Genomic DNA, 27,818 nt, shown 5'->3' with positions numbered 1-27,818 from the left:
AAGTTGCAAGGGAGGAGGGAATGACAATTGTTTGCTTAAGCTTTTGGTGAAGATGTGCTCAAAGTACATGAAGAAATGTACTGCTCTGCCAATGTATGTTCTCTCTCTTTACTGTAGTTCAGGGCAAACCGCATGTTTGACTTGCCTCTAGGAAAGGAACATCCACTCCTCACAAAGAAGGAAACAGTGCACCATCGAATATCTTCGTGCACTCACTTCCCCCATTCATAAAACAGGGTGGCAGTTTCTCTTACGATTGGTGTCCACAAGAGTTTCAGTATGAGAGCTGGGGGAGAGAATTAAGTTCCAAATAGCAAAATACTGCAATTGGTGAAAGCTTCTTGGTCTGTTTTGCACTGTGCTCACAAGTAATTAAAGCAGCAGAGCAACCTCAGAGAGCTGGAATCCACATTGCAATACGTGAGATCCATCTGCTTCAGTTTCACCTGTGCTTCAACTTTCTTCTTGCCAAAGCACAGGCCAAAAGTGAGTCACAGGTACAGCCTTCTCTCCTTCCCACCTAAGTCACAAGCCCTGGTCATCCATCTCCCCTCCCTTTTTTTCACCATCAGGAACTCTTTGTTCTCAAGATAGTTCTCACATTAGTGGGAGGCCACAATGTGAGTTCAGTGTGTGCCTGACCAACCAATATGAGAGAGAAGTAGGAGGGGAAGAAACCAAAAGAAAAGCATCAGATTACTCTTGTGGAGAGAAAGTGTGCTTGGTAATTGCAAGGAGCATAATCCTATTACCACTCCAAAAACATCCGCGCCCAGCTCCATAGCTTGGTGATCCACAGGTTGACCCCAAGTTCTGTCAGGTATTGGATCTCAGGGGTAAGCATCTTGCGGCAAAGCTTCTGATGCTTTTTGTTAATCCTTTTTTTCAAATTGTAGCCCAAGATGGATTTCATACCCAACGGCTGCCATGGCTGCATGGCAGATTCCTGAATAGAACTGGCATCCACAGGGTGGCCTCCATCGATGCAGATTCTCTTCATCTTCTCATTCTCTTCATTAAGTCTGGCTACATCCTCAGCCATCCTTGCCATCCCATATACTTCCACTTTATGCCAGAAAGTGGCATTGAAGTACCGGTAGAGTTTGGCATCTATGAGGTTCCAATCTGTGGCTTTTTGGTAGAGTTCATCTGTCAGATTGGAGACTTCGGAGCCTTTGCGAGCATTGAGCTTGAAATACAGAATGTCTTCCAGCTCCCAACATAACAAGTCCTTCAGAAGCACCAAAGATTCATCAAAGTACTCCAAAAGCATGACCAAATTGAAATGTTCATCAATCTCGTGAATATACTGTTCGACTAGGGGGCTATTGGGATCCATGTTGTTGTTATAGCCTAAGTCAAAGAAAAGGAGATTCTGGAGGTAGTGTGCATTGAACCCATTAGGATCATAGTAATGCCAAGGATCCCTCAGGAATTCAGACAGCTTATCGTCTCCCAACAGCTTCCAGGTCAAAGGAATGATGCCCCTAAAGTAATGCAAAGAAGACTCAAAGAGGTAGGCAGGATCCCGCAGCACGGTCACAAAGACAGTGTCAGCTGGCAGCAACTTGCGCACTTCCTCATACTGAAAGCGCATGTGATTACCAATGACGTTGAAGCACATGCCAGGCTGATAGCCCTTCACGTGGTTCCGTTCAAAGAAGGATGGGTAGTAGAAATCACTACGTCCGTTGGGGAAGGCAAACTTGAGGTGGTGTTTCTCCCCAAAGCGAAAGAGAATATTGAGGATGGTGCTACTGGCCGTCTTATGGGTCTTCATGAACATGATATCTAGTTTGGGGAGACATTTTTGTCCTGGTGGGCCCTGGCTACTATTTCCTGAAACTGATTGCCAGGCCTGGGTGCGGTGGGAAGAGCAGGAATAAGGGATGGGAATCCTGGGGAAAAAATGAGGAAAAACACATAAGGATTTTTCCTGAATTCAGGAGAGATCTGCACTACCTTTCTCATGTCTACTTGGTAAAGGTTTTAGACCTGCCATTGGCTTCCAGTCCCCATCAATAATGTTGGAAGCAGCTATTAGTCACAGGAGGTATCAGAGACAGTAACACTACAGCTTTTGTTTTTGCATTAAAACAACACAGCACAGCTCCTTGCAAGCAAAATTTAGCATAGTTAGATCACAGGAGAATATGTCCACTTCCTTTTCTCTGCAGTGGCACAGTATTCCACTTTTGCCAGTATTTTGCTTGCAAGGAGTTTTCAAACCAAGGACAGAGAGAGATGGAAGGAGAATATATCTCCTTTTGAAGGGATACAGTTTTATTATCTCAGGTGCCTACCACTGCATATTGTTTCATGAATATAAATTGTTCCAAATGCTTTCTATGGAAGATCCCTACAGGACTGGTTCAAGATAGAAAATGCAAGGCTTCCCCCATTACTTCCTGCACCTGCATCATCTCATATAGCCAGTTTGGTCCAGTGGTTAAGGTGCTGGGCTAGAAACCAGGCGACTGAGAGTTCTAGTCCCACCTCAGGCATGAGAGGTGGCTGGGCGACCTTGGGCCAGTCCCTCTCTCTCAGCCCAACTCACCTCACAGGGTTGTCATTGTGGGGAAAATAGGAGGAGGAAGGTATATTCACCGCCTTGAGTTATTTATAAAAACAATAAAGGTGGGATATTAAATAAATAAATAAATACATGCCAGATTCACTCACTCTGTCATGCTAACTTGTAAGGGTGGAACAACATAGGAGTACAGAACCAGCATGAAGCTAGTGAGGAGTGTTCCCAGGACAAGGCCTTTACACATGGACTTCCAGTTCCTCCGCTGGGGCCACATTATGATAACCTGAAAGAAGAAATTGAGAAAAGGATTGGTTAATTCATTTGACAAATTCCTGGGTAAAAGAACAGAGAAGGCTGCCTAATACAAAATCAAGCCATGATCCGTCTGGATTAATCCTGGCGCCGCAATTGGCTGGCAGCGGCTCTTCAGGAGTTCAGATGCAGGCTTTTCCCAGCCCAGTCTGATCATGCGGAGACCTTCCTTATACAAATGACAGGCTATCATCCTCGAAGAGGATCAAAGAAAAGAGGGATACGGAAAGGATGACACGGGATGTCAGTATGTAAGCAAGCATGTGGAATTTCAGCTCATCAGAACCACATAAATTTACGAATGGCTTGGGGAGAATATAATCGTGTGGATTCTCTTGCACTGGATCATTGCCCTGGGTTATCATCTAAGCACTGTAAAAACCAGAAGCGTTTGCTATGGGGGAACAATGACAGTCTGATAGTGCCAGGCCTACGTTCCCATTATCCACCTCCTGCAGGGGGAAGGAGCAAGGGTGAGGCACAAGGTGGATTTTCTGGTTAATAATTTAAGCCAGGCAGAAGGCAGCAGTGCACATACATACCCCAGGCCGTTCGTACACATTTCCTAGCTGGGAGGTATCTTCCCATTTTCTCCTTACAGGTCATGCAGCCCACCAACCACATCAGAGTCTTCTTGGGGGGTGGGAGAGTTCTCAGTACACAGAGATATCTGCACCCGCACAATTTGCCAGCCTGTACCCCACCGTCTGCTTAGCATGAGCAAAGAAGAGAGAGAGTAAAAGCCTACAGCACCTGCCTATATCCAGCAGGAGTCCACAGGAATCAACCCCTGGTTTTCCCCAGAAGCTCAGCGGCTGGGCTGGAGGGAATGCCGGCTAGTTTCCAAGGCTGTGAACGCCTGAGCACAGGAGAACAACTGCATTGCAGCAGGACTGTCCTCTGTGACAGGCCAAGGAGATGTGACTCCAGGGCCTGCAGGAGCAGCAAGGCTGGGGACAGTCCCAGGAGGTCGGCAGGCGACTGGGAGAGGGCCCGTTTCTGGGCTTGCAACTGGGAAGTTCTGGTGGAGAACATGGTTTGTGAAGATTCTGCGTGCAGGGCTTTCTGTTCACAGATCCTGGTCCATATACAAAGGATAATATAATCTCCTTTGAAATCAGCTCAAAGGAATGACATGGACAGAGATATTTTCCAGCCTCGTTGTTCCATAATTCTTCACAACAGAGTGCAGGACTCAAAAGCTAGAGATCTAGTCCCGTGTTTACTCTGAGCCTCAAAACATACAAAAACTGTCATATAATTCCTAAAGTAGCCAAACAACAACAACAACAAAGAACACTTCAACTTTTCCAGAAAACCCAGTGAAAACACAAAATGTTGGCTGTACCCTGATGGTCCCAGTGAGCTGTCTATTTTTCTCATCTTCCCCCAGATGTTCAGTGTTACAGAGTTAGAATATAAAATAGTAAAATTGCTACCAAAAATAATATTAGTGCTTTCCCTATAAACGAAACAAGGTATGAGGGATTGTCAGCCCCATAATCAATTCATAATTGACAATGAAGAAGTGAAGGTAGTAGACAGTTTGTATTCTGGGTCTCAAGAATGACTGGAGAACCAGTCTGGCCGAGTGGTTAAGGCAACAGGCTAGAAACCAGGAGGCTGTGAGTTCTAGTTCCGCCTTAGGCACGAAAGTCAGCTGGGTGACCTCGGGCTGGTCACTCTGTCTCAGCCCAACCCACCTCACAGGGTTGGTGTTGTGGGGAAAATAGGAGGAGGAAGGAGTATTAGGTATGTTCGCCGCCTTGAGTTATTTATAAAAATAAAATAAAGAAAGAATAGATAAAGATGGACTATATGCCACAGCAGTTTCTCAACCTTAGCAACTTTAAGATGTGTGGGCTCCAACTCCCAGAATTCCCCAGCCAGCATCTTAAACATCTTAAAGTTGCTAAGGTTGAGAAACACTGTGCTAGAGTATTAAGGAGGAGATTAATCCTGTTCCCAATGATAATTGATTGTTCTTTCATTGATCAATCAATCAATCAAATAATATTTATTTGGTCAATGACCAGGAAAATTTAAAAGGAGAAAAACAAAGTAGAACAAAGAAATATAATAATATACAAACAACCAATAAGATCTATCACATAATAATATAGCATTTACTCTGCTATTACTATATTAATGCATTTGTTACTTAGGTAGTGTGAGCCTAAAACATTAATAAGTATAAAATAAATATATATATCCCCTAGCTATTTATTAAAATATTTTAATTTAAAAATAATTTTTAAAACAAGGGAATTACTTCTTTCGCTGGTTTTGTCTTATTTTCATCGTGGCGACACAAAATTTGGCTACTGCACACGTAATGTGTGGTTTTAGATCCTGCAGAAGGTGGTTCATGTAAAAATTATCTGGGTTCCCAGGGAATTTATCTACTGGGGGCAAAATGTAGATTGACCTAATGTCCCCATAAAATTTACAGTGTAACGGTACATGCAAGATGGTTTCAACTTCCTCTTTACTACATGGGCATATACGCTCAGCTATAGGGATTTTATTATACTGCCTTGAAGTAGTGCAGATGGAAGAAGACTGAATCTAGCTTTGAAAAATGCTTAGGGAAAGTTAGATTTAGCAAATAACTCGCTGAAGCCCATACGCCCCATTTGTCCAAATTCTGTTGTGTTGGGGCAGCCTGTTAACTTCAGTCTGGAACTCCATGTCCCTTATTCTTTGAACGATTAGATTCTTAGCTTGGTCATAACCTGATGATATTAAGAATAGTGGAGAGAGCCCATATGAAGCCAGCTTATATTCTACCTCTTGCTCCCAGGGTGAAGAGGAGTGATCTGTTAGAACTAGAAGGGTTAAACCAACTGGGAAGAATTGCATTTTTAGCCAATAGTTTATCATCAACTTCCAGGCCCTCACCTGAATTGATGGCATTCCTGTCTCGAGCCTTAACTGGGCATTTGATGTGCCATTGGGTGTGGCTAGAATTGATCGCAGGAATTTTGTTTGCACTGTTTCCTGTGGCTCCTTCTTCACATAAATTTCTATTTGTGCCCCATAGAGAATCTGAGCCGATGTTTTGGCCTCAAAAAGTTTTAAAGATGCAGGTACTAACTGTCCTCCACCCATGTAAAAACAAACAAACATTTAATGTTCATTGACCTAATGGCTAATTGCACTACGTGATTCTGGTGTGCATTCCAAGTACCTTTTGGGTGGAAGACCACCCCAAGGTATTTAAATGCATTAACCTGCTCTAATTTATGCCATTCTACTCTCCAAGAGAGGGACACGGTGGCGCTGCAGGTTAAACCGCTGAGCTGCTGAGCTTGCCGATCGGAAGGTCGGCGGTTCGAATCCGCGTGACGGGGTGAGCTCCCGTTGCTAGTCCCAGCTCCTGCCAACCTAGCAGTTCGAAAACATGCAAATGTGAGTAGATTAATAGGTACCGCTTCGGCGGGCAGGTAACGGCGTTCCGTGTAGTCATGCCGGCCGCGTGACCACGGAGGAAGTGTCTTCGGACAAACACCGGCTCTTCGGCTTTGAGACGGAGATGAGCACCGCCCCCTAGAGTCGGACACGACTGGACTTCATGTCAAGGGAAACCTTTACCTTTACCCTTACTCTCCAAGAATGCTGCCTAGCTCTCTTAGCAAAAACCAAAATTTTTGATTTATCAAAGTTGTGAACCAAATGATTTTATCTGCAGTACCTTAGTGTTGCTGCAATTGCACTTTTCAGTCCAACAGGGGTTTGTGAAATTATAGCAGCACCAGCAGCAGCATATAGGAGAATTGGAATTTTGCACTGTGCTAGATTGGGATCACCTGATGATCCATGTTATGTAAGAGTCCCACCAATGAGATTAAAAAGGGAGGGAGCAAGAATACATCCTTGTCACACTCCTTTCTGCACATTTACTATGCCAGAGAGGGTCCTGCAGGGGTTACATCTCACTCTTAAGGTGGAATTGGAATATAATTTCTGTATGAGATGGAGGAGGCACCTATCAATAGTTGTATTTTTTAATTTTTCCCAAAGAACATTTCTGGATATTGAGTCAAAGACTTGTTTGAAGTCAAGGAGGGCTACAAAGAGGGATGGTTTCTTTTTGTACGTATATTTTTGTACAAGATGATGCAGCACCAGTATGTGATCTACTGTTGATCTCCCTTCTCTGAAACCTGCCTGTTCATCTTGAATTATGCCCTCTGTCTCAATTCAGCCTTGTAGTTTAAGATTTAAATGTTTGGCATATGACTTGCTGACAACACTCAAAAGGCTGACGGGCCTGTAGTTACCTGGCTTATTCTTGTTACCCTTTTTATAAATTGGGACAATTATTGCCATCCCCCAGTCTCTTGGGATGTGGCCAGTCTGGTTGATAAATGTGAACAGAGATGCTAACAGAGGTGCCCACCAACTAGAGTTCTTTTTAATCATTTAATCATAACACAATCAGCACCTGGAGCCTTGTTGACCTTAAAAGATTTGATCAATCGGGATGCCTCATGGACCGAAACTGTGACCAATTATGAGCTCGCTCCAGATCGATCTGACTCTCATTCTTAGTGCTGACGGGTTCTCCCTATAACCCACTAAAATATTCCTCCCAAGCTTGAGTTGGTACCTCAAGGCTACAAAGAGGTATGATTAAGTGATTAATCATTAAGTGGAGGGGGGGGGGTCAGTGATTTTCCCAACCCTTCCCATCCTGACTGATTGGATAAGTTTCTGCCAGGACTCCTTCAGTGTCGATTTTTTCTTTTCTTTTAAGAGGGACTTATACTGAATTTTTAAGTTCTTTAAGAGGTATATTTGGTCCTCTGAAGGGAGGTTTTTACTATTTCTACATGCCCTGTCGTATGCCCTTTTCATCTGTGCACATTCCTGATCAAACCAATTTTTATTTTTTATACCCCAGTTTCTGAGGCATTGTTGTGTTCCTTTGTTAAAAACTGATTTGAGGTTAACAATTAACATTTCATACCATTCTAAATATGGACTTTGGAATTTATTGTCTAACAGGTGTGCGCAAATTTCTATAGTTTCTGGGGCTACCATCCAATTAGCAACTGCCATTGCATTACTGTTGTTCCATTTAATTTGCACCTCAGTATTATCATTTTCAGGCGTTGGATGATAAATTATTTCAGCTCTAACATGTTTCCAAAGATGTGACATAGTTAATGTTAAGGGATGGTGATCACTTTCTAATCGTGAGTCTACATACAGCCATTGTAGGTCTTTTAAAAGATCACATGACACAATCCAGTAATTGACTATGGATCTCCTTCCTACACCCCAGTAAGTATATTCTGCCGGATGGTCCCCTTCTACAGAACCATTAAGTATATACAGCTCAAGACGAGTGATCATCTGTCTAGCACACAGACCTGCCCAGTTAGATTTTGAATCCTTAGATTCTCTTGTATGCAAGGGTTCCTCTAAGATATTCTCCTTGTAAAAAATCTTGAATTGGCCAAATAATGCATGATCATTTGGTCCCATCCTTGCATTCAAGTCCCCACCAATTATTATTGATGCTGCAGGATATTTATCTAAACAGGTAAGGATAACATTTTCTATACTCTCCCAGGTGGTATTGATCTGAGCATAAGTTTTAAAAGGGGGGATATAAACATTAAAAAGTAAAATTTCAGCTTGGTTGGATGAAAGTGTAGAGGCCACTACCCATGGCTTCAGCGAAGGCAATGTAACACATTTGAATTGCAGAGCTGTACTAACTGAAGTCACAATACCACCCTTAGGTCTCCCTCCCGCCTTGCTTGGGGTAGCCAGAATTGAATTAACCCAGTAGCCATCTAACTCCACCTCTGATGTAGCCCAAGTTTCCTGGAGAAAAAGAATATCAAATCGTGACAAATAATCAAAAAAAGGTTGGTTTTTTGATGGTGCTGACCAGCCTGCAATGTTCCAAGTTAAAAGGGAGATTGCATCATCACTCAAGAACTGTCATGTGGCTTGATTTTGACAAGCCAAAGATGTAAAATCATTATGTTGGACTGAAGAACCAGTAGCAGGCAACCAGGCCTCCACCAAGGGGTGGCTTATCTCACGCAGATTCTGTATCCGCTCCTGGGAATCTTGCTCTGAAAAAACGAAGTTAGCACCATCCAGTGGAACTTGCCTTGCAGGGACTTCATTCAGTAGCACAGGGTGCAGGATTGATGATTCTCGCTGCGCATTGCTCTGCACAGTTGAATCGGCAAGAGATTCCCCTCCCGCCTCCCGCTTAGTAATTGTAGACCCAGTTGGATATCTTGGTGTGGTATAAAACAACCCTTCGGCCCTCCAGGATCTCCTGCTGGCTCACAGGGATCTGGGGAACTGTTCTTTGGAGGATGATATCCAGCCATTCCATTCTTCTCTGAGGGGAGACACTTAGTGTCAACAGCTGGAGAGACGTGGTCTGTTAGTGGCTCAGCTGTAGCCATTGTAACCAATGAAGTTTTCTTCAGATTTTCTAACCTATGTAGTATGTTATCTTGTTCATCCCTTGGTGAAGAGCCAAAAGCACTGACAGGGCCCGCTTCAGCTGGGTCTGGAGGGTCTTTATCTAGAGAAGCCAGCTGACTCCCAGACCCTCGCTTTCTCAAATCCAGGGGCAGCGCAGCGGCAGCCTTGGGGGCATCTGGAGCTGACTTGAAGTAGTTATTTAATGTAGGTGACGTGGAATCAAACAAAGGTTTGATCCTTTCGTCACAAAAAACTCTGGTGGGAAAGATTTGAAGTGACGCTAAATATGCTCTCACCTTAAATAACATCAGTGAGATGGTGGGTTGTTTGAAAGACAGAAGGATTCACTTTCAATCAGAGGCACCTGGGAGCCATTCAACGGCACATATATCTGTTTGGCTGTGCTGACAGAGAAGGAGTCATCCTAGAGAAGTTACTATTGCTCTCCTAGAATTCCAGCCTCCGATATCATAACTGTTCAGAAAAATGCTGGGAAGAATTTGTCGCATCTGCAACAAGCGATTTGAATTAGAAGGAAGTACTTATTTGGCATCCGAGGGAGCTTTAATATATGTGGAGCCCATCCCCTTTGCCTTGTCAAGAGTTACAGGGTTGTTAGTACAAACCTTTGGGTGCTGTGGCATCTCATCAGATTATTTTACTTTTCCTTTAATTGCTTGCTCTTTAGCAACACGTATGCCCCAGATAACTTAGAGGAAGCAGTTGCATAAGCTTTAGTAGGTGTAAAAGGTCCAGTTTCCTGCTTTCGAATACAAGCCTCTATATCACCTTTCAGCACTTCTAGTTGGCGTTTTATGGCTGACAGTTGCTCAAATATAGAGATAACTGTGCTGTGAGCAGGCATGGTTTTGCCATAAACTCCGTTGAGTTCTCCCGTGGGAGCCTCCCCCTGTTCTTGTTGGAAGTCCTGGCAAATCCAGCATGCCTCATTAGCATGTGAATTAACATGTAAATTGAGTTGTCCCACAATGCAACTCTGAGGAAGCTGTTTGTTGCCACTCCCACTTCCTCTTTCTCTTTTTCCACTTCTTCCACCGAGGGAGAAGCAAGCATGCTGCTCTGCTCTCCATTCATCAGGGCCATGTGCTCGGGCCTTGATGAAGAATCCTGCCCCTTTCTTCCACACAGCTCTTGGCAGCTGTAGGGCTGAGAGTTTAGGGCAAACTATCTACTTAGAAAGGAAAGAAGAACAAAGGAACTTCATCTTTTCCACCAAGATGGATGTAACAGAAGCAACAATAAAGTCAGGAAGAGATTCTTTTACTTATCTTAACCTAATCTGTCTAAGTGTGTGATTCTTTATGCTTGGGAGGGCTGAATGTGTAAGATTAATAATGATGGGAACGGAAATGGTAGAAACTGAAATAGAGGGAACTAATACTGGGTCAGCATCTGATAATGAGCCTGCATATGAAAACATGTGTAATGAGCCTGCATATGAGAATATGGGTATTTGTGCTGAAACCTGTATTCAATGGCCTTGTCAGAAGTGATATACTTCTACTCAATGACATGTTTTTGTAATTTTTGAAAACAGCTGTATGCTTTATGATTTCCTTGCTTGCTTTTGTAACCTCTGAACACAACTATATGTTTTATGATTGATCTCTATGTATCATTGAAGATAACTTGATTTGTGATTTCCTTGTATGAGTTTGACCTGGAGTAGGGATGCAGGAGACCAGCTGTGGTCAGCGTGATAAGGTAGGTCATGGCTTGGGCAGCTGACAGGACATACAAGATTGATAAGTTTATGAAAAGTTTGTTTTTGATCTGTTCCCAAAATTGCTAAAATTGTAAGAAACCAGCTGTGAGCTGATTGTATTTCTTTTGTCTCAAGATAGTATAAAAGCAGAGGTCTGTGGCTTGCTCAGGGCTCTCCCCCTTAGCGGAGAGTCTCCATGTATCTCAGAGCTCTGAAATAAAGTGGATATAAAAAGTCTGATTTTCGTCTTGGTGTTTTGTTCGCTTCACACCAAGTCCTGAACCTGGCACCTTGGGTCTATTGGCTCAACCCAAACAATAACCTGTATTTCTCTGGCAAGCTCACTGAAGCTATTTTAAGATAATATTCTTTTTCTGTGCCAGGTTCTCAGCTGTGTTATAAGCTCTGCTCCATTTCACTGGTTCTAGCAGGCCACTAAATTGGCTTCATAGGGTTATGGGCCCAGGCTTTTTCAGAAGGAGAAATTTGAGGAGGGGGGGTTACTTGGTTTTTGCATGAGCATTGTTGTTTTTGAGAGAATACTCAGTCTAGCTACTGAGGGGTTATCTTACACAAAAAGAAAAAGCCTTAAGCATAAAGTGAAGAAAATTTTCTTTTTGAAGTGATTTTTAAATCCTTTTGCTTAGACAAAGATGGCTAGTGTACTGCCTTACAATCCAGTGATTTTTAAACTCAAAGCAGGAGAGTTTTATCCCTGGAGAATTTGGGTGGAGAGGCAGGCAAAGATTCTGAATCTGTATAATATTTTAAAGGAAGATCCTCCTAGTCTAGATTCAGAAATCTATGCAAACTGGGCAGCCAGTGACCTGAAACTGCAAGGATTAATTATGAGTTCCTTGGATGGGTCAATGTTGGTGCAGATCCAGCACAGAGAAACTGCAAAAGGAATGATGGAGGAATTGTTTAAACTCTTTGGGGAAGGAGGAGACTCCCAAGTTGTTAATTTGGTGAGAGCGTTATCCAAAGTAAAGCTGCAACCAGATGGAGATATTGATTAGCATATTTCCAAAGTTCAATCATTATTGCACAAGCTTGCTTGTAATGATGTGATTTTGGATAATAAAATTCAAGTTGGATTTTTATTAGGATCTCTCCCTACGAGTTATTCAACCTTTGCTGCAAGTTACAGAGAATCCACCCAGCCTCTCTCAAATTTAATTTAACTGTCCTAACAACCAGGAAACACACTGAGACAAGGAACTGGTCTCTAATATTTATTGCTAGTACTTAACAGGAATCCTAACAAACTGAAGAAGCATGGGAAAACCCAGACATATAACCCCCAAGGGTTAAGGCGGTCCCGATCTGTGTCTCTTTGAATGGCTGAACAATTCATCAGTGCTACGCATGCGCTTGACAGTCTGGATGGGAGCCCCCTGCTCGCCATCCTTACTCATGACATCAACAATTGAAATCTGAGCATTGTAGGCAGGCTTTCTATTCAAATGTAAAACCCACATAGACTATTGCAATGCGCTCTACATGGGGGCTACCTTTGAAGAGTATCTGGAAGCTTCAAGGTCCAGAATGCGGCCGCGCGAGCAGTTATTGGTGCCCCAAGATTGGCATATGTGACACCACTGTTGCGCGAGCTGCACTGGGTACCGGTTTGCTTCCAGGTCCAATTCAAGGTGTTGGTTATCACCTTTAAAGCCCTACATGGCATGGGACCAGGCTACCTGAGGGACCGCCTCATCCCCCTAACATTGACCCGTCCCGCCCGGTCATGCAGAGAGGGCATGCTACAAACCCCGCCAGTAAAAGAGTTCTACCTGGCGGGGTCCAGGAGGCGGGCCTTCTCTGCAGTGGCACCTGCCCTCTGGAATATTCTGCCCTCAGAGGTGAGACAGGCCCCTTCGCTCCTGGACTTCCAGAAGAACCTAAAAACCTGGTTCTGCCGCCTCGCTTGGGGTGGGAGGGGCACCACTTCATCTTGGGGGTGGCTATTATAGATCTCTCCCCAACTAACAAGATCTGCGCTGCTGGATTTTATATTTTATATTTATCTTATTTTTATAGAGTTATTTATATTGTAATTTATGTGTTTTAATTCTGACTGTAAACCTCCCAGAGTCCCCTTTTCGGGGGAGATGGGTGGTGATAGAAATTTGAAATATAAATAAATAAATAAATAAATAAATAAATAAATATCATGAGGCAGGCTATTTTTCAAAGCCTCAGGGCAAAGATGGAGGTCAGAAGCAGAAAAGTGCTTCAGAGACAAAGAAAGCCATCAAGTGCCATTTTTGTGGAAAGAGTGGGCACTTAAAGAAAAATTGTTGGGCCAGGAAGGCAGATCAGAAAACCAACACAGAAAAGGCTCCAGAAACAACCCTTGTTGCATTTTCAGCCATTAATAAAAGTTGCTCTTCTTTTATTATAGACAGTGGATGCAGTATGCACATGATGGATGATCCAGATTTCTTTATTGAATTGAACCCAAGTTCAAAGGAAGAAGTCAGTTTGGCTGATGGAAGAGCAATCCCAGTGGAGGGGGAGGGACGTGCCCTCCTAAGGTGTGGAAACGGAACCACACAGCGAAATATGATTGCAACTAACGTTTTGTATGTTCCAGGGAAATGAGCCTGATTAGCGCATCTGCCCTCATGAAAAAGGGGCATACCCTTCGATTTAAAGGTGACAGATGTGAAATAATGGATCAAAAGGTGTCTTTTTAACAGGATTCCTAGATCAAGGTTTGATTTATCTCAATTGTGAGGGGCCAGACATGGCATGTGTGGCTAGTCACCAAGGAAAGGAGGATGACAGCACCACTTCCTGGGACAGACAATTTGAACACAGAAATTCAAATGTAATTCTTCAGATGAAGAAAAATGGATTGGCAAGCAAGGACTGTGGTAACTAAATTGGCTTCAGTTCTGATTTTGCTTTTTGTCTTTAAGCTTATTTTGAATTCCTCTAAGGCCGGTAGACGGGCTGCAAGGGTGACACATCATGAGAGTCCGCGAGAGCATCCCAACTCCCATTTTGTTCTTCCCTGACGGATAATGAGAGCTCTGACAACTGTTGTTTTTCCAATTCTGTTTCAGGGTCCCATTCTACTGCATCGGATTTGTTGAAAATAAAAGGAGAGTTTGTTTTACTGACAGATCCTTTTCGTGCAAAGTGTTCCTCTATTTTTGGTTGCTTAGCTGACTTCTGTGAGGGGAGAGCGCCTGGGCTGGTGCCACGCTGTTCCTTTCTTTTTCCCATGCCGTTCTAATCCACACAGAATCTTTATCTGTGTTTTTGCCTTCACGTTCATCTCGCCCAAAGCAGTACAAATTGAATTCAAGAAAAAAATCCGATAAAATTTGCTAAAAATCTATTAATATAATTAAACGGGCAGGAAAGGTGTGCTATCAGGCTGGTAGCTCCGCCCCTCTCCCCATTCTTTCAACAGGAACAGTCCTTTAACCTAACCCAGTCTAATCTATCACAGCATTTTCTCCTATTTTTCTTAATTTTGCAGAGCGTAACTGTTTTTACTAACCCATCATCCGCTCACATCAGATGCCCAAAGCATATGAGTTTCTCCTTAGAGATCATTACTTTGTGGGAGTAATCAATAAAAACATTTTATTTTTTCCAGGAGCCAAATAATTGGTAGTTCTTTAAATCCATAGTACTCTTAGTAAATAATTCCAAACCTTTAAATCAAAAGGATCCATCTCCTTTCTCTTTCCTGGGGTTCAGTTTTCATTGCCATATATTATCATTTCATTGCTATATATTATCCCTAGCTCAGAAGGGAAGCAGCCTTATTTCCAGTTGCCACTTTCTCTGGGAAAGCTTTGTGAAAAGGCTTTTTAAAGACTACTTTCCTCTCCATCTCAGTTGAAATATCCTCTTGAAACTTGAGTTGCTTCCCGTTTACACTGTCCTGGTTTTCCAATTTCTTCTCCCCCTTTTCCTTGGTTGCCCTTGAGATTAAAGGGAAGGATAGCCTCCAGTTTTGCTCTGCATTCATTTAGTTTTCTTGGCAGCTTTATCAAAATACAGCAGTGTGCCATTGCCTTGTTCCATAAGACTTTGGGAGGTTTAAACATCTGTAGCTCAGTGTAGTCTCCTTAGCCATCAATCTGCCCCTGCCGTAACCAGCCAGCTCAGCTTGAACTTGAACTGTGCCAGCAGTAAAGGTGATCTTGAGTCTCAGCAATTACCACCCCGTTTCTATTCTCCTTTATGCTGATGATGCAGCCATACTGTCTGTACAGATAGTCCTCACTTAACAACTGCAATTGAGACCAGAATTTCAGTTGCTAAGCAAAGCGGTCATTAAGTGAATCTGACCCAATTTTACAACCTTTTATGCAGCGGTTGTTAAGAGAATCACTGCGGGCATTAACAACCACATGGTTGTTAATGCAGTTCCCCATTGATTTTGCTTGCCAGAAGCCAACCAAGAAGGTCAAAAATGGCGATCATGTGATCACAGGATGCTGCGAGGGTCATAAATGTGAACCAGTTGCCAAGCACCCAAATCATTATCACGTGACTGCGGAGAAGCTGCAATGGTTGTAAGTGTGAGAAGTGGTTGTCAGTTTTTTCAGCACTGTCGTAAGTCTGAACCATCACTAAATGAATGGTTGTTAAGTGAGGACTACCTGTAATTCAAGTATGCCTCCAAAGATGCCTTAAAGTTCTATCACTTTACTGCTCTAGAGAACATCTTGAAATAAATTACAATTTCCACAAAGTTAGGTAAAGCTCTGGTAGTCATTAAAAAAAAGCCCAGGCTCTTCCCCATTGCTAAACTGAAGCACTTGCCATCCATCCTTAAGTTAGCTGATACTATGCTGGCGTTAAATTGGCTGCTCCCAGGCTGACCCCCTTCCAAGCATCTATTGCTTGTATCTCCAGTCGTTGCCAGATTTGCAGTTTCTTGGCAACAATAGAAATGATTAGCCACTGACTTCTTCTGGGACCCTTGTTACTTCTCAGTGTGGTTTAGGTCTTCACTAACTAGCTTCATTTACAAATGTGCAAACAGAATAAAAGACACATCTTCAGCAGGCGGTAGCTCCTGAAAATATTTTACTAACTCTCCCCTCAAGAGTCTTTACCTCTCATTTCCAGCTTATTTCAGCTGTAGACTTTCAGCTTATGGTATCAATACATAACTATTAAGGCCTAAGTGAGAGCCAGGTTGGTCTAGTAGTTAAGGCTCTGGTCTAGAAACCAGGAATCTGTGAGTTCTAGTCCCACTTTAGGCATGAAAGCCGGCTGGGTGCCCTTGGGCCAGTCACTTTCCCTCAGCCCAACTCGGTGCAATGTAGACCAGCCTCCTCGTGGTGCACCCCGGGCAACGTGACTTTTCACGGCTAAACAGTTTACACATCTGGCTGCTGGACCTCACAAGGATTTCCCAGCAAGAAAAAGCAGCATGAACACCAAACTGCTATCCCATACAATTAAAAAAAAAAGGCCTGTAGTTAAGTTATTAAGAACTGACAAGTTGATATAAACACAGAGAAATAAGAATAAATCAGCCAAGAAAAAGTTAATTTTAAATATAGCTGTAAATGTTAGTGGTCTTTTGATTCATAAATAACATGGGCTTATTTAGTCAGATTCTTAACAGTGTTTCTGGAAAGCAGTTTTCCAGATCTGACCTGTACAGTATGGAGAGTATAGAAGTTGAAATCCAGTATATCAGTTTAGTGAAGGCTGCAACATAATTTATCTCTCAGATGCTTTTAGCTCTATAGTTATGCTACTTGTTTCATTTGTCGATTGTTCTAATTTGCCTGCCGAAATAACTTCAAATTCTACCATACTGAAAAGTATCATGTTTAGCAAATATGCTTTGTAGATGTATTAAATAGCACTCCAAAAATTGAAATTCTCTGAATTCTTCTGTAGTGCAGAAGACACATAAGCTCCAGAAATGGCCATCCTCCCGGACCAGCTTCCTCCACATTGCTCCGAGACTCCTGAGGGAGGGGGCGGGCGGGCTTTGTATTGCTGGTGACTGCTTGATACGGCTGAGACTCTCCTCGCCAATGAATAATGAATGGAAACTGTAAATAGATCCTGAATGGGGAACAAGACTCCCTTATTCCTTCTGGACATTCAACACCACGTGATCCTGTCTCCGACTGACCTTCCTCCACAGGAGACGCTATAGAACCTGTTAGGAACCCGATACAAACTGGAGGCGAAAAGAAACATCAGTGGGGACAGGGGATACATCCAGTCTCCTTCTGGTCGGGCAAAAGAGAGTCCACCTGGAGCTCTGAAACACCTCATCCTCTTTCCTCCAGTGGCTTTTGCAGCAAGCCACAAGGATGCAAAAATGATGACACATGCATGACGATATTATACAGATAAAACAAATACAACTACATAGTACAGAGATACACTTAAAAACTTTAAAATTTAAAAAAATGCACAAAAAGAAAAAAAAGGGAAAGAAAAAGGTAGAAAGAGAAACCTCCCCCTTCATCCCCAGCAATGTAGTCAACATTAACAACTCATCACTGTCTCTTGAAACCCAACCAAACGCCTCTTCATTCCACACCTCAGCCCATTCCCTGTAAGCCCATCTCCAAAACCTCGTCTCTACATATTAATCAGCAGAAGTCCAGTAAGGGTTCTCAGAAGTAACAGCCTAAGTGTTACAAACTGTATCTATTGCACCCATGCTGACCCACCGCCAAGAGCCCAGCTGAGGTCTACTCCTTGCTGGCGTCTCCTCTCCTACCCGCCTGCTCCTTGGCTAGTCTGTCTTCCCTCAGCTCCGTCCTCTGCTGTTTTGCCTTTAGAGCAGGCCTCTGCGGGGGATGGGGGGTGGATCTCAGGGTCTGAGAGGCAGTCAGTGGGTGGAGGCAGGGAGTCCTGGGGGCCTGCTAGAGCTGCCTCAGCCGGAGGGGAGTCATTGGCTGTCCCTTGGCGTTTATTATTCCTAGAAGGCCCTGGTGGGTGTTCCTCCCCCTCCTCCTCTTCCTCCTCCTCAGACATGTCCAGCAGGGCCATCACAGACCATTCCAAAAACTACTTCCCACCCCCTTCCTTTCTTTTGCTGTTGTTGTTGCTGGGCTTATTAATTGTGTGGCATTAGTGATCCCTTAATACCACATGCTTTTGTATTTTTAAAAAAAAAAATAGATTGCATAACTGTAATTTTAAAAAGTGGGACTGTTTAGCTCCCGTATCAGGAGCCGCAGATCTGAGCTCCACCGCTGGGCTCTCTCTTTTGCGCTGCCCATCCTTTACATTGATCCTCCATTCAGCTGATAGGTTAATCATTAATATACTCCAGGAGTAGGGAGGGAAGCACTCGCACCTCACACCGTGTCTGAGGGTGCGTCTCCAGGCTCTATATCTTTGGCACGATAGTGTAACAACCTACTACAGTCATAACTCTTTATCCCACCACTTCCCACACAACAACTCATGGCAATAGGTGATAGCTCTCAACAGCAGCTGAAGGAAATACTTTGCATTTTTAGTGCATTTGGTTGTGTTTTTTCTAACAAATATTCAGTAAACAAACTATGGAAAAAAATCAGAACACTTCTGCTGCTTTTTAATACCAGGGAGTTTAATAAAGCAATTTCAGAAAGTAAACAAATGTTTATACCACATCTCTCAGTTGCGCATCAAATGTCTAAGGTAAGGAACGCCAAGGGACAGCAAATCAGCCTGAAGATCCCTGACTGGTTTACTGGGTTTTGATTGGATTTGTGAGCAACATGTTAGCTGTTTCTCCTTCTCTTTTTAAATGGAATGTAGCTGAGAATTTAGGACAAGGGAATTTGAGAGAGCATGCAAATGAAAGAATAAATAAATATGCATTCGCGCAGAGAGAGTTCGGTTGGAGCAAGAATTCACTAGGGCTGAACCCTAACTCTATAACAATGCCAGTTCTTGGTTTAGAGCTTGTCAAGCAATCCCAGAGGGAGTAGTCAGTCCAAGAAGAGGTACACAATATATTTTCTTTATCAACCAGCATACACATATTAGCATATGCAAATCTACCTTTTTCCCTGCTGGATGCCACCTTGCTGTTGCTAAACATCACCCACTGTCCAGTTTTCTCTCCTATATTCCATCTCCCCAGCTTCTGCTGTAGCTCTGCAAAAATAATTTAGGGGTGTATGTTACCTTTTTCTTCTCTGAAGCGCTTTCCTGCACTCCTTCTTCTTTGTCTGTGCTAAAGTGAAGCTTGCCAAGAAAACCTGGGGATGCTCCTCTGACATGGAGCAGCCGCTCCTGAAGGAGATCTGCCACAGCGCTCTAGAAAGGTTTTACTAGCCTTCAGGTGACGTTTCTCCCACTTAGGGCTGGCTCTTTCCCTTGGGATCCTCCCGCATCTCCCCAACAGAAAATGTTCAGCAGTTCAACTCCAGCTACTGCCACCCAGGCAGGCTCTCCTCCCACTTTCTGTGGCACAGAGGATTCATTCACTGGGCTTCCAAGCCTGCTCTGAGAACAACACAACTGCTTGTATCTCTCTACAGGACTGGGATGAACAAAGACATTGTTTCTGGCATAACTGGTTTCCCTTTCCTTCTTTTTCTAGCTAACAGCAGCAAAATCCAGCAGAGGACCTGGCGGCTCAGAGGGCTCAACACCTGGTGGCTCAGAGGGCTCAACACCTCCACACTGACATTGGCATTTTCATCCCATTCTGCTGCAGACAGCTGCCTTGCTAGCTCACTGGTGACCTGGCACAATTCGAAGTGCAAGCTATAACCTACAAAGGATTGCTTCAGGATGGGGAACTTGGGATCCTTCGGTTGTTTATGAACCACCGTTCCCAGCATCCTTCAACTACTGGGGCTGCAGTTCAGCAACATCTGGTGAGTCATATGTTCTCCCCCCCGCCCCCCGTATAGGGCTAGACTATGATTGCATTTTCCAATGTTGGAAGAGTATATATAGAAACCAAGGACTAGCTGAACCAGAGAGAATCCATGTTTGAATGAATGCGGTTGGCAGTCCTTTGGGTTCGAAGAAGACACACTGTAGTGCAGTTCATCTGTGGACATGGAGGTGGGCCTCAGGGCTCAACGAATTAGGTTTGGACCGAGATGATTTGCAGATGAAGATGAATCTATCTATCTATCTATCTATCTATCAATCAAATTTGTCACCGCCCATCTCCTCCGACCGGAGGGACTCTGGGCGGTTTACAACACAAAATAAATATACAATAAAAACTCAGATAAAAACACAGTAAAATTCCAATAAAATCCCATTAAAAACCAAAACAATTTCCTAACTACCCCAGCTCATAAAATCCAGATGGCTATAATCTCTTCAACCATCATGTAGGAGGGGCACTTCAAGGCACCAGCCAACCCCAAGTATGTCGATTCTCCTCCCTGCCCCAAGCCCGGTGGCAGAGCCAGGTCTTCAACTTCCTCCGGAAGGCTAGGAGTGATGGGGCTAATCTTGCCTCCGGGGGCAAGATGTTCCAAAGGGTGGGTGCTACTGCCAAGAAGGCCCACCTCCTGGACCCCGCCAGATGGAATTCTCTTATTGACGGGGTCCGCAGCATGCCCTCTCTGCATGATCGGGTGGGATGGGCTGATGATACGGGGAAGAAGCGGTCCCTCAGGTAGCCTGGTCCCATGCCATGTAGGGCTTTAAAGGTGATAACCAACACCTTGTGGACCCAGAAGCAAACTGGTATCCAATGCAGCTCACATAGCAAAGGTGTTATGTGCGCCCTTCTAGGGGCACCAAAAATAGCCCGCGCAGCTGCATTCTGGACCAGCTGAAGCTTCCGGATACTCTTCAAGGGTAGCCCCATGTAGAGTGCATTGCAGTAGTCTATATGGGAGATGACAAGGGCATGCGTGACCGTCCGAAGGGCTTCCCGATCCAGGAAAGGGCGCAACTGGTGCACAACACGAAGCTGTGCAAAGGCCCTTCCGGCCATGGCTGCCACCTGCTCTTCCAGCAGGAGCTGTGAGTCCATGAGGACCCCCAGGTTACGCACCAGGTCTGTCTGGGGCAGTGCAACCCCATCCAGAACTAAAGATGACAAAGTCCCGGATATGGAGGAACCCTTAACCCACAGCCACTCTGTCTTACCAGGGTTCAGCCGAAGCCTGTTGTTCCCCATCCAGACCCCTACAGCCCCCAGGCACCGAAAGAGGGCAGTCACAGCATCACTTACCTCACCCGGGATGGAGATATACAATTGAGTATCATCGGCATACTGATGATACCTCATCCCATGGTGATGGATGATCTTGCCCAGTGGTTTCATGTAGATGTTAAATAGGAGAGAAGAGAGGACCAAACCCTGCGGAACCCCACAAAGGAAAGGCCGAGGGTCAGATCTCTCCCCCGCTATCACCACCAACTGGGACCGGCCCTGGAGGAAGGAGGTGAACCAGCGCAAAACTACGCCACCCACCCCCAACTCCCTGAGCCGACCCAAAAGGGTACCATGGTCGATGGTATCGAAAGCTGCTGAGAGGTCAAGAAGAGCCAGGATGAATGCACTACCCACATCCCACTCCCGCCAGAGATCATCCATAAGTGCGACCAATGCCGTTTCTGTCCCATATCCTGGCCTGAAACCTGACTGAAAGGGGTCTAGATAATCCGTTTCTTCCAGAATCCTCTGGAGTTGTAATGCTACCACTTTCTCAACCACTTTCCCCAAAAAGGGGAGGTGGGAGACTGGACAAAAATTATCCAGTACAGTAGGGCTCATCGATGGTTTCTTGAGGAGGGGTTGCACCAGTGCCTCCTTAAAGGCAGCTGGAAACACCCCCTCCCTCAAGGATGTATTAACCATCACCTGGACCCAACCACATGTCACCTCCCGAGCTGCTTTCACCAGCCAGGAGGGACATGGATCTAATTGGCAAGTGGTGGCATTTACTGTCTGGAGGAACTTGTCCACTTCCTCGGGTCCAACAGGATCAAACTGTTCCCAGATAACATGGTAAGTACGATCCCTTGGTATCTCCACAGACCCTGCCTCATGCTTGGAGTCTAGCATAGAGCGGATCCGAGCGATTTTGTCTTGCAGATGCTCCGAGAACTCCTCTGCACGGCCCTGTAGGTGGGTCACTGAACCCACCTTCCCCAAAAGGGATTGAGTGATTTTAAATAGGGCCATTGGGTGGCATTCTGCAGAGGCAATAAGAGCGGAGAAGTATTGACGCTTTGCCACTTTTATCACCACCAGGTAGGCCTTAATAGCAGCTCTAACCAGTGTTCGGTCAGATTTGGTCTTTGTCTTCCTCCAGAGGTGCTCTAGACATCTCTTAGTCCTCTTCAAAACCCTCAGCTCCTCCGTAAACCATGGGGAGCATCGAGTGTGATGAGGAAAGAGAGGTCGTACAGGTGCGATCCTGTCCAAGGCCCCAGCCGCCTCCCTATTCCAGGTGGTGCCCAGGGCCTCTGCTGGACCGTGCAGCAGATCCCCGGGTATAACCCCCAGCTCCCTCTGAAACCCTACTGGGTCCATCAGTCACCGGGGGCGGACCAATCAAATGGGTCCTGCCTCCCTGTGGAGGGAGGTGGCATAAGAGAATCTCAAGGCCACCAGGGCATGATCTGACCATGACAATGGCGATAGCTGTAACTCTCCCCTCAGGTCATATTGCCACTGCTCCAACAAGAAAACTAAATCCGGGGTGAGGCCACTGTCTTGAGTTGGGTCGCGAATAATCTGAGTCAGGCCCATGGCTGCCATGGTAGCCATGAATTCCCAAGCTGCCTCAGAGGCCCGCCCCAGGGAAGGCAGGTTGAAGTCCCCCAGAGCCATAAGCCTGGGGAACTCCACCGCCAACCCTGAGATGGCCTCCAGCAGCTCAGGCAGGGAGGTTGCCACGCAGCAGGGAGGCTGGTACAGCAGCAACACTCCCAACTGCTCTTGTGCACCCAACTTGAAAAACAGGGTCTCACAACCAGCCACTTGTGGAGCAGGGCCCCTGAAGGCCACCAGAAACTCCCGGATGATAACTGCCACCCCTCCCCCCCTGCCCTGGAGTCTCGGCTGGTGCCATACCGTAAACCCGGCTGGGCACATTTCTGAAAGGGGCACCCCCCCTTCAGGGCCCAGCCAGGTCTTGGTAATACATGCCAAGTCTGCCCCCTCCTCAGTGATCAAGTCACTTATGAGGGGGGCTTTGTTGTTAACAGACCTGGCGTTAAGTAGCAACAGCCAAAGACCAGGGCCCCTGTGGGTCTGCTGACCAGGGCTTGGGTCTGAGCGCAGAGGGCCAGAACACGCCACCGGTAACAAACACCGGGGGCATCTTCTCCAAAGATGGCCTGCCCTCCAGCTCCCACCATAACATCCCCTACCCCTACCCGGCTGAAGTATTTCAGTTTTGCCTTTAATATCATTCCCTCAAGTGAGCAGTCTGGCTTTATTTTCTGGAGTATGGACTGGTTATCACACTGACAACAAAGGTCCGTATAGTTAAAGCAATGGTGTTCCCCGTAGTAACATATGGCTGCGAGAGCTGGACCATAAGGAAGGCTGAGCGAAGGAAGATAGATGCTTTTGAACTGTGGTGTTGGAGGAAAATTCTGAGAGTGCCTTGGACTGCAAGAAGATCAAACCAGTCCATCCTCCAGGAAATAAAGCCAGACTGCTCCCTTGAGGGAATGGTATTAAAGGCAAAACTGAAATACTTTGGCCACATAATGAGAAGACAGGACACCCTGGAGAAGATGCTGATGCTGGGGAGAGTGGAGGGCAAAAGGAAGAGGGGCCGACCAAGGGCAAGGTGGACGGATGACATTCTAGAGGTGACGGACTCGTCCCTGGGGGAGCTGGGGGTGGCAACGACTGACAGGAAGCTCTGGTGTGGGCTGGTCCATGAAGTCACAAAGAGTTGGAAGTGACTGAACGAATAAACAACAATGGACTGGTTTGATCTAATGGTTTAGAGCAAATATGAGCATATCTCATCAGCCCAGTTAATGGTTTTATAATATATCTGTGAAATTTCAGCTGTTTAGCAGTTGTTGTACGTGGGTCAAGAAACATTTGCTTATGGTAAGCATGCAAACCAACCTTGAAGAGAAATATATGATCACTTGCCTATTTGAGCAACTGGTAAGCTAAGATTTCAGTTACTCTGTACAACACATATACTTCTTGCCACCAAGATGTTGTCCCATTTCATGAAGAAGAGGCCCTAACAAAAATCAGACCTAAAAGCAGTCACCAAAGCAGTTACCTTGAAAGTATTTTTTGAATCTTGGGAATAGACCCTCTTCTTCTCTTGAAAGCTGCAAAACAAAAATGCAAAAGATTCAGTTGGAGATGAAATATTTTCGCAATCCTGGTATATTCCATTCCACATCTGAAATTTATTTATTTATTTATTTATTTATATTTCAAATTTCTGTCGCTGCCCATCTCCCCCCAAAGGGGGACTCTTTTGTATGCAGTCCCCTTTTTTCCATAATTCATTTTTAAATTACACTGTTAAGAGGTTGCTAAGAGAATGTGTCTGTTCCTTTTCATGCCTGGAAGACAGCTGAAATTCACCGCATCACTATTTTTTCATTGTCAAGGGATTCATAAAAGAAAACATTCCCAAACCATTCAGATTACTGAAGTTTCATGCCATATTGAAGCAGGCAAAGGTAAATGGCGGTCCACCAGTAAAGACAAGCTTACCTGTGGTTAATCTTCTAGCAGCAACCACCCAATTTTGCTCCTGCAGAAACTGGACAACACATTAAAAATGAATGTTTCTGCTTAAGTTCCAGTAAGGCACTGAGAATATGTCTTTTGAAGTCAACCCAAGCCCAGCCCAGATGGGTATAGACTGCTATCTTGAAGAAGGCAATCCTACATCATATCAATACATATGGGGGAATTTGAAGCTAAATTTAGGATTCAGAAACATATTGTATTTACCTGTGCTATTTTCTCTATATAAATTATTTTTAAAGGGGAGGCCTTTAGAGCTGGAATCACTTTTTTTCCTTCTGTTTAATCTTCCTTTGTGGGAAGGACTGTCTTAAACTCAGTATGGTTTATCTTCCTGGCAAATACAGTAGAAATATCAGCCCCTTGTTCAATTTAGAATTTAAAAAGTCTCAGCACAATAATTTTGTGTAACAACTATCCTAAATATCCTAAAAATCCCGAGTCTGGTAGCGCCTTTTCCAACTAACAAATGTTATTAGATGAACAGAATCTTCAGCCATCTGGATTTTACCATATTTTATATATTTATTGTTTATTTATATTTATATTTATTATTTATTATTGTATTGAATTTTAAACTTTGTCTTACTGTAAACCGCCCAGAGTCCTTCCTTGGGGGGAGATGGGCGGTGATAAAATTTGATAAATAAATAGATTTTAGATCTATGTTTAAACGCATAGATACATAGCGTTTCTGGAGTGATGTAGGATTTAAATTGGGGTAAAGGGGAAAATGTTGGAGGGAAAGGGAAAAGAAGACAGGTTGTTTATGCAGATGTAGATGACATGTGAGACAGATTGCATGTACACTATCAGTTAGTAATGTGTTAAAAACTCATTTTGTTTCTTGTGAGCTTCTGAGATTGCCTGAAACAGGTAATTTTTTTCTTTTAAGCTCCTGTTTTTCCAAAACAGTTACTTTGCAGTCTGTCATGGATAGAGTTATCATGTTGTAAATCACCCAGACTCCCCACTTTGCAGGGAGATAAAATTTGATAAACAAACAAACAAACATAAATAAATAAATAGATAGATAGATAGATAAATAGATAAATAAATAAATAAATAGAACATGTTCCCCTTTTTTCCCTCATACCCTTTTTCCAGCAGGCATAACCTTAAAATCAAATATTGTCTGGTTTGACTTTAGAGAAATGATGTTAATTACTAGTAAGAGATTAACTTTAATGTACTTTTGTATCTGTGTTGGAGGTCTTATATGTTTTTCTGTCTATTATGTTTTTCTGTCCATTCCTGCACTGTTTTAGTTTTTCTTGTTTCTTTTTTAGACTTGTATTCTATCTGTCCTATATTCTGTATTTTGTGTTTTAATTCTATCTTGAAAATTAATAAAGCTTTAATTTAAAAAAATCAAATATTGTCCAGCTTTCTGAGTGTCTGATGGGGTATGTGTGTGGACTGTTTTCACGACAGTTGACATTCAAACTTTTGTGTATTGTGTTTGTGTAAATTGTCTGCTTCTTTCTTTCCCTTGTCCATTGACAGACTCAATAGCCTACATTATTTAATTTATTTCCTGATTCCAGCTATTGGCTTCAATACAACCTCTTAAAATCTATGAACACTGTAGTCTGTGGAATCCATGACTCGTCATGTTTCTATGGTGAAATTTGAAAAACGCCTCACTGTCAATTCTAGATTATCACTAGCATACGTTCTTGAAAATAAAGATTTGCTAGAAAAATATTGCAATTGGAAAGCCAGTCTTTCTGAAGCTGGAAAAAGTAATTTCATATACAAGTACATTTTTTTGCAGTTTTTTGCTGTAATTTTTGTGGCAGATGCCAAGAAAATTAGACAGTTAGTGCATCCTCCTTTCTCCCATTTGTCCTCCTTTCCAATTGTCCATGGCTTTCTTTGCCTGTTTGGATAACTGTTAACTCTAATCACAGAGTCATTGATAAGGCAAGGTCATGAAATGGGCAGCTATATAAGTGTGATTAATACATCAAATAAATAAAAATCTGTCTTGTGTAGCCTGTGTCAGGTTGGCCAAAGCTGATTTATTTATTTATTTATTTATTTAATCTAATTTATGCCCGCCCATCTCCTCCCGTTGGAGGCCTCTGGGCAGTTTACAACAATCGATTAAAACCATCACAATAATACAAAAAGTAAAATACAGTAAAATATATATATAAATAAAAATAAAAAAATAATAAAAAATCCAAGCGGTGAAGCATCTAAAACAGTCCAAGTGTGGGAGGAGTGGTCTATAAGAACCATCCTCATATAGCTCTATTCCCCTCTCCACCCCAAGCGAGGCGGCAGAACCAGGTCTTCAGACTCCACCGAAAGGCCAGGAGCGATGGGGCGAATCTCACCTCCGGGGGCAGCATGTTCCACAGGGTGGGAGCTACTGCGGAGAAGCCCCGCTTCCTGGACCCTCCCAGATGAAATTCTTTTACAGACGGGGTCCGTAGCATGCCCTCTCTGCATGATCGGGTGGAACAGGTTGATGTAATGGGGAAGAGGCGGTCCCTCAGGTAACCTGGCCCCATGCCATGTAGGGCTTTAAAGGTGATAACCAACACCTTGAATTGGACCCGGAAGCAAACTGGTACCCAATGCAGCTCGCACAGCAGTGGTGTTACATGTGCCCTTCTGGGGGCACCAAAAACTGCTCACGCAGCTGCATTCTGGACCCAGCTGAAGCTTCCGGATACTTTTCAAGGGTAGCCCCATGTAGAGCGCATTGCAGTAGTCTATATGGGAGATGACAAGGGCATGCGTGACTGTTCGAAGGGCCTCCTGGTCCAGGAAGGGGCATAACTGGTGCACAGCACGTAGCTGCACAAAGGCTCTCCTGGCCACGGCTGCTACCTGCTCTTCGAGCAGGAGCCGTGAGTCCAGGAGGACCCTTAAGTTACACAGTAGGTCTGTCTGGGGCAGTGCAACCTCACCCAGAACCAGAGATGTTAATGTCCCGGATACAGAAGAACCATTAACCCACAGTCACTCGGTCTTACCAGGGTTCAGTTGAAGCCGTTTGTTCCCCATCCAGGCCCCACAGCCCCCAGACACTCGGAGAGGGTGGTCACGGCATCACTTACTTCACCCGGGATGGAGATATACAATTGAGTATCATCAGCATA

General features: G+C 44.2%; 2 protein-coding genes across 3 annotated transcripts in view; one reads left to right on the top strand and one right to left on the bottom strand.

Annotated features, from left to right (window-relative positions):
* Positions 1–27,818, top strand: part of MTFP1 (mitochondrial fission process 1) — a 246,205-nt gene that overhangs the window by 56,521 nt on the left and 161,866 nt on the right. The gene's annotated exons all lie outside the window — the stretch shown is intronic.
* Positions 229–24,744, bottom strand: GAL3ST1 (galactose-3-O-sulfotransferase 1). Of its 2 annotated transcripts, XM_063315606.1 has the most exons (4): positions 24,667–24,744; positions 24,221–24,272; positions 2,683–2,816; positions 229–1,898 (listed from the first exon to the last, which is right to left on the bottom strand). In XM_063315606.1, exons 3-4 carry the CDS (start codon positions 2,805–2,807, stop codon positions 749–751), a joined length of 1,275 nt encoding a protein of 424 aa, XP_063171676.1. In that variant the 5' UTR covers positions 2,808–2,816; positions 24,221–24,272; positions 24,667–24,744; the 3' UTR covers positions 229–748. The 2 variants fall into 2 exon arrangements, with proteins under 2 accessions (XP_063171676.1, XP_063171675.1); XM_063315605.1 differs by lacking the exons at positions 24,221–24,272; positions 24,667–24,744 and having other exon boundaries at positions 2,683–2,985.

The sequence above is a fragment of the Candoia aspera genome, chromosome 15 (genome assembly GCF_035149785.1).
Source record: "Candoia aspera isolate rCanAsp1 chromosome 15, rCanAsp1.hap2, whole genome shotgun sequence".
Taxonomy (NCBI): domain Eukaryota; kingdom Metazoa; phylum Chordata; class Lepidosauria; order Squamata; family Boidae; genus Candoia; species Candoia aspera.
The sequence above is the reverse complement of the archived record's forward strand: the minus strand, read 5'-3'. Positions and strand labels throughout refer to the sequence as shown.